At 48.6% G+C, this 11,111-nt stretch overlaps 1 protein-coding gene across 1 annotated transcript in view; it reads right to left on the bottom strand.

The window, feature by feature from the left end:
* Nucleotides 1–5,615: 5,615 nt before the first annotated feature.
* Nucleotides 5,616–11,111, bottom strand: part of LOC110310886 (apolipoprotein L3-like) — a 21,173-nt gene continuing 15,677 nt past the window's right edge. The window contains exons 3-6 of the mRNA XM_021184031.2: nt 10,858–10,960; nt 10,425–10,551; nt 9,342–9,446; nt 5,616–6,986 (exon numbers count right to left, since the gene is read on the bottom strand). Coding sequence (XP_021039690.1) covers nt 6,116–6,986; nt 9,342–9,446; nt 10,425–10,551; nt 10,858–10,870 — 1,116 coding nt within the window. The 5' untranslated portion in view covers nt 10,871–10,960 and the 3' untranslated portion in view covers nt 5,616–6,115. The remainder of the gene's footprint in view (nt 6,987–9,341; nt 9,447–10,424; nt 10,552–10,857; nt 10,961–11,111) is intronic.

The following is an 11,111-nucleotide window of genomic DNA, read 5'->3' as shown; positions in this document are numbered from 1 at the left end:
CAAAAAAAAAAAAAAAGCAATACATATATAGTCAAAAATTCCTTCTTACTGTCACCGCTACTGTCCCAGGGATGTATTTTAATTCTATTGGTCCTTTAGATGGCCTGACCCCTGGCAAGGGCTCCACACACCATCCTGTCACCACCAATGCCAGCCTCAACAGCATCACCAGCTCTGTCACTACCCTGAAGTCACTTGGTAATAGACAAAGGGTGAGCTGGTCCTGTTGCTGCAGGAGAGGAAGGGCCATGGCCGCAGCCCACAGCGCCCATGGGGAAGGAGAGGGAGGAGCCGCTGTGTCTTCTCCATATTCAAAACCCTCTCTCTGGCTTTCACCCATTATCAGTGCCTCAGTTTCCCCAGACATCTCATTGCTCCCTCCTGCACAGTGCAGCCTGTGTGTTTCCAGGCCCCTTTCCCATCCTCTAGCCTTCTCTGCCCCTCCCTTCAGACTCTCGCTGCTGGCTTCTCTTTGACCCACATTAACCTCGTTCTCAGCCACAGAAACACAAACTCCTCAGTGTTCAGTTCACAGACTTGCTCTCACCTGCTTCCCCTCCAACAAAATACCCCCACTCTTGCCCACTGTGTCCACGCCATCGTCCTTGACCCCTGTGCTGCTTAGGGACGGGTGTCCCTGAAGCAATCTTACTGCACTCTTGTGGGTTTGGATGAGTTCTGCAGACACAACTCACCTGCCGTCCTATTGCTTCAGCAGCCCTGACGTTTGTCTCATTGTGTGGGTGCGTTTTGAGCCTGCTACAAGGATATACACGTCCAGTGCAAGGAAGGTGACCCCAGAGGCTGCCCTCTTCATTGACTAAGCAGGACCTTCAGTGGCTTTCCACACCTGACCAGACACCGGGCAGGGAATTTAACAGTGAAGATCTTCCTGCCCATCCTGACTGCACAGACATGCTGCCCAATTGCTTTCAGAGCTCTGATGATAACTTCCATTGCTGTAGAGACCCTTCTAGAGGCCTTAGCTAGGGTTGCTGAAGTCACATTCATTATGTCCCTGGCCGTTGAAACCTGTCTGAGTTCAGCTTCATCTGACAGCATGCTTGCTTTAGCCACAGCCACATTGGTAGCACAGATGGCAGTAGCTGCTACTCACAGCCCTGGTTCAACTCCTAAGAGCTGCAGACTGCCCCCTATGTGAATGGGGCCCGAATTATACCAGTGATGCCCAGAAACCCACAGGCAGTGCCCATAGACTGGCCACCATGTTGGAGATGGCACAACCCTGCGCATCTTTCATCTTGTCACCCTGGGCTCAGCGCTTCCTGATGGTCACTGTGAGCTTCCTTTTCAGATGAAGGAAACCGTCTAAAACCTCTTCCTGTGCTACTGTTTTTGAAGGCTGTCGCTGTCGCCCACAGCCTTGTTTGCTCCGTGCTTCATGAGACGTCATGTAGCACAGCTCCTGCTCCTGTGATAGNTGAGGCAAAGCACCTGCGCCTCGCTGAACACGTGAAAACCACGCACAAAGACTCAAGAGCATGTGCGACCCAGCTGTAGTAAGTGCCAGGCCAGAAGTTGAATTACCCCTGAATTTGGATGGTGTAACCTGGGAATTTCTCTTGAGGATAAGGACCCTGGCCATCCTCAGTCTCCAGTCATGCAAGTTGTCTTCTGACCACGCTGACTTTGGAAGCTGTCACACTCTTCCTGATATTCAGGGAGTTCTGAGTAGAACAGGGACGAGTCCCAAATGCTACCTGAGAACTCTGCGGCAAAGACTGTGTGTGGAGCGCAAACTCAAGCAAATCCCTGCCCACCCTTGGATGATGTCAGAGCAGGGGTGACAAGGTACCCTCCTTCCCTGCTGGGCCTCTGCTTTGTGCCTTCAACCCCTCCCTCTCCTTCCAGTCCTGCTGTCCTGCCTCTCATCTATGCTTCCATTCCAGGGTCACTCACAGTCTCTCTTGACCCCTGGCTGTGACCCTGGTCCTGGTCTCTCTGGACTTTGAGGATGCTGGCACTCAGTTCTCTATTTCTAGCCTGCTGCTCATCGAAGACTGTCACCACGCCCTATCAGAGTGCATTTCCATTCCTACTGAACATGACCTGGAGCTCCCAGTCTGAATAAGGACAGTCAGGTTCCAACCCAGCTCTGTGCAGTTGCACCGTGGGCTCTCTGCTTCCTCAGCCCACAGAAGGATTCTGTTGTTACAGCTCCTCAGTGTAACCTCCCCTCCCCAGCCTGAAACCTGTTTGCTCAGGTTTCAGTGTTAGAGAGCAACGGGCAGAGCTTGCCGCCCTATCGTCCTGCCACTCCCACTGCTGCTGCCTGCCAACTAGCTGTTCCGGACCTATCATGTGTTCACCTGCAACCTTACTTCAAGATGATTTGGCGGGAATCGGGCCCCTCTCCCGGCTTCATAACTGAGTGTCGAAAATAGTAAAATTGAACCTTGAGCAGAGCCTTGTCTTGGTTCCGTCTTTCTCTTGCGCCTCCTAGTCTCCCCCTTCTCTTCCAGATTTCCAAGATGCCTTTCCAGACTAGAACCCAGACATGTGAGCCGCTGGCCGGACACAACACCTCAGATGGGAGGAAAGGGACTGAGACAGAACTTGGGAACATGGGTTTATCAGTCTTCATTTTTCTGACCTGTCTCAGAACAAATTCTTGAGATTTCTCTCCTTCAGGGAGACTTTTGACTGTAGTTTCTTTGTACTAGGCTTTCAAGTGTAAGTTTCAGGGGTACCTACTATGCACTGACCATATTTTAAGCTCCCTGTGTATAGGATCCTGTCTTTCCTACACTAACTCTCAATGGCAGTGACACTAAGTCAGGAAGTAGTAACTGACTTGCCAGTGTCACATAACAAGCAGATGTGGTCCTGCTACCTACAGGCATCTGGGTGAAGGCAGTGTCCTCCTGTCCTGTCAGAGACCAAGTGAAAGATGCTCAGCTGAAGATGCACCATGGGAAGGGGTTGAATGGGCACATGGGAGAAAGGAGGCGCAATGTTCTGGCATGTGAAGGTGGGAACTGCGTGTAGTAACAGCTATTATCAGCTGAGGGAATCTGGCTCATGGCTTCCATGCCGGGGTTCATGGCTCTGTGAGCAGGAGACCCAGAATCTGTGCACATGCTCTGTCTACACACAGCATCCTGCCCTGAGCTGACCAAGTGATCGATGCTTGGATCTGTTTCCTGCGCATCTCACAACTGTTACCCCACTTGAGGTCTTCCGTGGGAGTGGCATTGCTGTCAGCCTGCACACAGTACCCTCAGGGTGGGTTTTGGGGACAGCCACTTCCCTTGGTTTTGTACTATTCTTCCCTTCACCGTCTTCTGGATGGCAATGGAACAAGGCCATTACCACACTCAAGCCAGTGATGGAGAAGGAGATTATCTCTATGAATCCACCTGCAAAGTTTTCAGAATTCTTAAAAAAGCTTCTACATTTTTTCCTTGCCTAGCTCTGAACGAGTCATAGTTAAAAGTAGGGCAGCAGGCAGAAGGGAGGCGTGAACGGTCACTGCGATTGTCCACTTGGCTGAACTGCAAGGCCCTTTGGAGCCTAGAGGGGATACAGTCTGGGGCTCCCATGTGTGCATGGCTCTGTCCAGCACACTCCCTCCCCCAGGCCTCTGCGCTACACTGAAGGGGAAATGGTCACTGAATCAGGCTGTCATGGACCTAGATGAGCTCCTGTGACTTCTGCTCCAGGTCCTGAGTCTTCTCTAAACCCAGGAAACCACCCAAGGCTCTACAGAATTCCTAATCTCTCCATTTCATAACTACTAGAGTCATAGATGTAACAGCCCGTTACAACTGGCTCTGTTTTGACTAAGCACACGTCATTCTCAGCCACCTACAATGCTGTGCACACCTTATTACTTCCTTTTAGGTGGCTGAGGTGTCACAGCTCATTGTGAGGACCCCCACAGTCTCTCACACAGGTCAGGACCCTCAAAAACCCTGAGGTGAATGCAGTACCCGTTCAGGGGCAGCGACTTGCAGACACAACCTTTGTTGCCTGTCACTTGTGTTCATCAGTGACAGACCTGGTCACAGCTGCTTCTCCCCTGCACTCTCTTCCCTTTCACCCTGGCCATCTCTTCTGTCCCTTTCAGGGGCCGCTATTCATCTCTGAGCTTCTCCTGGTCTCTCTCCATAGCCTTTATTCTTGTTAAGAGCACTTAAAATTGAGATACGTTATTACATAACTTAAATTCCTTTTATGTTCTTTTAAAAATCTGTTTTGAAAATATTCAACCTCTTACTAGAATACTTTCATCACCCATACAATAATGCTGTACCTATGAGAAGTCACATGGGCAGTCTCCCTACCCCCACGTGGCTTGCATCCTCTTCTTTGAGAAGGAAGGTGTGTTCCCTGGGTGGCAGACCTATGGAGGTGAGGTGGCCCTGGACTGCAAGCCTGAGGGAAGCGATCTGGGTCCTGGACAAGGAAGTGGTCGCTCACTAGAAGGGCTGTGGTGTAGAGGTTTGTGGGGCATGAGAGCCTTGCAGAGCTCAGTGACAAAGGCTCAGGGTCTCAAGTAACCAATGTCCCTAAGGGCCAGACTGAGAGAGTCTGGAGAGAGAACAGAGCCTATAGTCAACAATCCAGAAAATATGATATTGTTTGCAAAAAGCACGCAAAGCATGTCTAGGTCAATTTTCACAAATTTATTCTACGAAATTATGGACCAAGTGTAGCCCTTCTTGATCATCTTGGCAGATCTCATCCAATTACAGCAGATTTTAAACATTAATAGGCATTAAAGATTCTGATTTTCAGGATACCCAAGATATAAGTTACAATTTGCAAAACACATGAAACTCAAGAAGAACGAAGACCAAAGTATGGACACTTTGCCCCTTTGTAGAATTGGGGAAAAAAAAACACCCATGGAAGGAGTTAAGAGACAAGTTTGGAGCTGAGACAAAAGGATGGACCATCTAGAGACTGCCATATCCAGGGATCCATCCCATAATCAGCCTCCAAACGCTGACACCATTGCATACACTAGCAAGATTGTGCTGATAGGACCCTGATATAGCAGTTTCTAGTGAGACTATGCTGTGGCCTAGCAAACACATACGTGGAAGCTCACAGTCAGCTATTGGATGGATCACAGGGCCCCCAATGGAGGAGCTAGAGAAAATACCCAAGGAGCTAAAGGGATCTGCAACCCTATAGGTGGAACAACATTATGAACTAACCAGTACCCCGGAGCTCTTGACTCTAGCTGCATATGTATCAAAAGATGGCCTAGTAGGCCATCACTGGAAAGAGAGGCCCATTGGACTTGCAAACTTTATATGCCCCAGTACAGGGGAACCTCAGGGCCAAAAAGTGGGAATGGGTGGGTAGGGGAGTGGGGGGAGGGTATGGGGGATTTTTGGGATAGCATTGGAAATGCAATTGAGGAAGATACGTAATAATAAAAAAAAAAAGAAATAAAGGGTTTAACACAGAAAAAAAAAGATTCTGATTTTCCCTGGAATCTAGTAGCAGAGAGAAGAACTCACCAGTCATACAATGTCACCTCTTCGTTCCTTAGCATTCACAGTGGTATGGAAGGCCAAGAACTTGTGATGACTGGACAGGTGGTATTCCCAGCATCCTCTCTTTCTAGTCTTGAGCTTTTCACCAATGGCACCCATGTGACTACCCAAAACCAAGAACAGAAAATGATGTTCACAACCAGAGTCTGATTGTAAGATTGAGAAATATTTGGATAAACACACAATGAGGCAGAAGAAGAAAAGAGGAGAAGGTCTCTGTGCCACCAATCTAAAAACAGTAGGAAGATTGACAGCTCAGTGGATGGTGAGGCTGGTGAGCCTCAGTTGGGAGCAGTGCAGTGGGCACAGCTTAGGAGCAGCCATGTGGCTTAGTCAGGTCTTGGATGCGCTCCCCAGCTTGGAAGCTTGGCTGTTAATTGGGAATTTGATGGATCTAAGAGCTGGAGTCTGGTAAGAGGTCATGAGATTGTCCCATCTCTGTTCTGGCTTCCTGTATCTTAATGTGCCCTCTCCCTTTAGCAGGCACTGCTGTGAAGGGGTACAGTCAGAGGCTCCCATGTGTTCATGGCTCTGTCCAGAACACTCCCTCCTCAGTCATCTGAGCTGCACGGAAGAGGAAGAGGTCACTGAATCAGGCTGTCATGATCCTCTTTGAGCTCCTGTAACTTCTGCTCCAGGTCCCAAGCTTGCTGCTGAAGTTCTGCAGCAGTCTGTGACTTAGCACCCTCATGCGAATGCTTCGAGCCTTCCACAAGGCTGATCACAGCCAGCAGGAGGAAGAAACCTGTGTTGGCTGCACCCATGATCCGGGGATCTTTGGTCATTGCCAGAGTGGTACCTCTAAAGGCTTCCTTCACCTGTTTAGTGGTTTGGGTTGATGTCTTTCCTGTGGTCATGAGACGCTTGGCATCATTTGCTAGGCGAGTGTTGGCTTTGGCCAGCTGAATGGCATTAATGCATTTCTGGATGCCTTGTATGCTCTGGATGGTATTTGTAGATACAGAAAGACGTCTGAGGCTGAGGCCACTCTGATTCAAAACTTCTTTCATGCCCTTCATTGTGTCTTTGTTGGTTGGTACCAGCTTGCTGGCTTTAGCTTCAGCAGACACCACACTTATGTTTTCCAAAATGCTTGTGTAAGCACTAGTCACAGCCGCTGCTGCCCCCAGCCCCAAGCCAGTGGCTGACAATGCCAGACTGACTCCTGCTGTCACAGGTGCCAGAGCCAGACCAAGGATGTTCAGGACTCCAGACACAGCACTGCTGGAGGTAGCTACCATCTGTGAGATGGTGTAGTCCCTGTGCACCTTGTCAACCTTGTCTGCCAGGTCATGAAGTTTCCTGATGTGATCCTCAAGCTCCAGTTTCACCCGAGGATAAGCATCCAAGAACCTTTCCTTGTGACACGGGTCATTTTGGATCTCTTCTTCATCTTCTACATCAGTATCAGGTATGGTCTCACTCAGGGCTTCACTCAAGACATCTTCCTTTTTCCTGTAAGAGGAGAGACAGTTGAGCAAGGAAGACACTTGTAAAGTAAGATCTGTCCTGTAGGAACAACAGAGCATTCACTGTGAAGCAGAGGAGAACGTTACTGCTCTGTAAGCTTTCTTACCGAGATGAGCACACTTGATAAATCACACCATCTTTAGTTCTTCAGGACATTATGAATTCAAAACCATTTATATGTGTCCTTCTATTTATTTTATTTTATTTTATTTTATTTTATGTATATGAGTACTTCTCCTGCATGTGTCTGTGTTCCATGTGCCGAGATGGTGCCAGTGGAGGACAGAGGAAGGAATTGGATCCCTAGAACTGCATAGTCGTGAGCCATCATGAGAGGGCTGGGCACTGCGTTAGTCATCTAGAAGAGCTGCTATCACCAAACTGCCTCTCTCGCCTCCAGCACACCCTTCTATTGCTAAACAAAGAGAGGTGAGGTTAGGTCAAAAAAATTGCTATCCTTACCAGAGTGAACTTTTCATGGAACACTAATGTTCCCTAAATTAAAGGGTTATTTCTTTTCTCTAACCTCACCTCTCTTTGTTTAGAGTGCCTAGGGAGAACTGTTTTGGTAGTGAGGACATTGACCCTGAGGGGAAGGCTCCCTTATTAAATGTCTAGCAATAGAAGGGTGTGCTAGAGGATACCATGTCCTGCTGGCCAGGAGTGTCCATGTTTGCCTGGAGCTTTGTGCTGTGAGACTCTGCAAGTTGCACATCTCTAAGAGAGAAACCTGATATAGGACATTCTTTGAAGCTGGAGGTCTTTTTTGCACTGCAATGGTGTGTACTCCTGAACTGTTGGGATAACTCAAGCTAAGATCTGTCCACTCAACACACAGCGCATAGAGTGAAGGTAAAGAAACATGAGTGGATTCCACATTCACATGTGGGGAATCCTCACTCACATGGGCTCCTTCCCTAAGGCATCTCACTGTGCTTCTGTAAGAGTTTAAGTAACAGGGAGTTGAGAATTCAAAACACACAGGTTCCTAAGCACTTCCACTATGGAATTCTCAGCCTGAGAAAGGTGAGGTGTGGTGGGGATTTTACTGTCACCTCTGACCCCAGAGGAAGGGGACACTGAAGGCACAGTCTTCCAGGAGGGAGGGAGACCCCAGTCACTTATGGGAATGGTGTATTTGATGAAGGGCCAGCAAACTTCTAGACACTGAAGTCAGATTGACAAGAATTTTGTTCCTTGAGAAAGCGTTAAGTCTTGTAAACTGTTTCCCCAGTATGGATGGACCTTGGCTTTCTATGCTCTTCCTGAGCATCTTGTGCTTGCCCTGCACAGACTTGGCAGAATCCTACATCAGCTTGGGCGAACATCTACCTTTCATGCTTAAGCTCCATCAGGTTTCCATGTTCAGCTGTTGATGTGTTTGGCCGTGGCTTTCCTCAGGAGGAGTCCCATGAGGTCAGCTTCACAATGCCCCTACTCTCTGCTCTCTACTGCCTGTCACTCAGCTCATCTGCTGTGAGTCTCCAGCTGAAGGAACTGACAGACTTGTTGTGTCTTTTGTCTTAGAGTAGCCATCCTGAACAGTGCCTTCCTGCCTGTGGTAACATGTATCAGATTAACGGTTCTTTCCCATGGGAGCTTTCTTGGTGTGTGACACTCCATGTGACCTTGCCCATGAGGCACTGTGTCCTGAGGACAAGAGAAGATTCTGCTTAAAGACTTAGAAGGGACCTGAGGATGTGGCTAAGTGGGTGCAGCGTTTGTCACACAAACAGGAGGACCCGTGTTCAGTCTTCCAGAGGCCACATAGGAAAGCCAGGTTCTGGGCCTGGGCCTGTCATCCCTGCTTGGGGATGCAGAGTCAGGAGGGTCCTCATGCTCTCTGGTCAGCCAATCTGGTCACCGTGATGAGTTCCAGGTAAGTAAAGGCACTTGTTATTGTAATGGGCTGGAGAGAGAGTTTCTTTATTCAGATGCATGGTTCTCTTGCAGACCAAGTGAGTTCAGGTCCCAGCAGCTACACTTGGTGGCTCACAACTGTAGGGGTCTTGAGCCCTCTTGGGCCTTGATGTACTATGGATTTGACTGTACTTCGGGTTAGGGACCTCACACACCCTCACTTAATTTCAATACTGGCTGTCCTTAAATCCTCCATCTCCAAACATCTCCAGGGTTAGGGCTTTTACCAATGAGTTTAGGGACACAACTCAGTCCCTAACATGAATGACATTATTAAAATAGGTCCTGTGGCAGGTGCTCAGGCACACACTTAACCAGCTTGTCCCTGATCCATTCAAATTTATGCATGGTCCTCTAACCCTGTCCTTTTCCCTTCCTATCTAGAGAGAAAAGGGCTTCATTGGGTCTTTGGCTGAGTACCTCTGGTTGTTGTCCTGCAGGTCATTTTGGAGCTCATCTTCATCTTCTCCGTCAGGATCAGCAAAGATCTCAGCAAGAGACACTCGCAAGGCAGCTTCCTCTTCCCTGTAATAGTAGAGTGACTGATACAGGAAGACTGCTTGTAAAACAAACTCACTGACATGGAAAAACCATACACACACACATACACACACACACACACACACACACACACACACACACACACATTAAATAAAGTTTTTTTTTTTTAAAGCTACCTTTCATTGAACACCTACTGTGTGCTGGACACCTACTGCCTACTGGAGTTATGCTGAGCCCCCCACAGACATCATCTTATTTTTCTTACACAGGAATGATGGGGGTGAGGGTTCATCTACTGCTGCTATGTATTGAAATTCTAAATTCTGCAGCCCAAGATCTAGCTGCCCCTACACAAGGGAATTCCCACCACACCAGCGTTTGTTGTGTAAACTTTGCTCCCAAATGTAAAACTTATAGTTAACAACAAAAAACTGGTGACAGCCAATTCCTGGGGAGAATAGAAGGTTGGAGTGACTGGGCAGACAGTCCAAGGAGAAGGATAGTGAGAGGGAGAGAGAAGGAAGGGGGAGGGAGAAGAGAGAGATCAGGAGATCTCAATTAGCAGTGGAATACCAGGGCCTCCCAGAACAGACTTTGGAGTGGAAGTAATCCAGGAAGAACCAAACAGCAAGTATTTGGGGGAAACACAGTTGGGCCAGTTTATCCATTAGAGATAGAGATTAGAGGTAATCCCCTGGCAATCAACCAATCGATCGATCAATCATAGTCTGTGTCTCATTCATTTGGAAGCTAGCCAGGGATAGAAATAATTCAATCCATCTACACAGGAGCAGCAATGTCAGGAACAATCTTGTCACCTGTGGCTGCTGCCCTCTCCCTTCAAGCAGAGGCTGCTCTCTGACAGGGAGTAAGGAGGAAATGGTTGCTGAGAACGGACACCTGAACCCTAACTCCTTGGTCTGCCTGGAGAGAGTAGTCCTGCCTGTGAAAAGCCAACCATGCACGGGCTCTGGTANTGCTAGTGTCCCCTAGGGAGATGACCTGGACAAATCAACTTCTGCCACAAACTGTTTCCAGGTTTCCTCTTCAGTCAGCAGGAGCTGCAGGACCTCTAGGCTCTTCCTGTCCAGGAGGTGCTGAGCCACAGTGGGAGTGAAGCGCTTTCTCTCTAGATGGGAAGGAAACACATAAGGTTAGAGGGCTGTGCACAGGAGTTTGAGTGGGTCTGGGACAAGCCGGTTAAATGTGTGTCTGAGCACCTACCACATGGTATAGTCTTATGGTGTCGTTAGTGGCAGGGGCTGAATGTACCCTTAAACTAATTGTTAAAAGCTCTAACCATGGTGACTCTCTTTGGAGACAGAGCACACATTATATCGAAATTAAGTGAGGGTGTGTGTGAGCTCCTGACCCATCCTGTTACCACCCTTACAGTCGTAGGTCATGTGCAGAAGTGGGGCACAAGACCACTTACCTGGGGTGCTCATGACAGCTGCCAGGTCTAGGTGTCAGGCAGAGGACTTAATAGGTGTACCTTCCAGCTCACCAGGTGACCAGGCTACAGGAGGAAAAGGTACCTGTGAGACAGAATGGGGACAGCTAGGTGATCAGGGATCTGGGACACACATTTCTTTCAACAGTGGCTTCCAGTGACCAAAAGAACTTGACCCTTCTTCTGTTTCACTGGGCTCTGTCACTGCTATTTAATGACAGTCCTGTGACCCCCAG

The sequence above is a fragment of the Mus caroli genome, chromosome 15 (assembly GCF_900094665.2).
Source record: "Mus caroli chromosome 15, CAROLI_EIJ_v1.1, whole genome shotgun sequence".
Classification (NCBI taxonomy): domain Eukaryota; kingdom Metazoa; phylum Chordata; class Mammalia; order Rodentia; family Muridae; genus Mus; species Mus caroli.
Note: the sequence above shows the minus strand (reverse complement) of the source record. Positions and strands in the feature narration are given on the sequence as shown.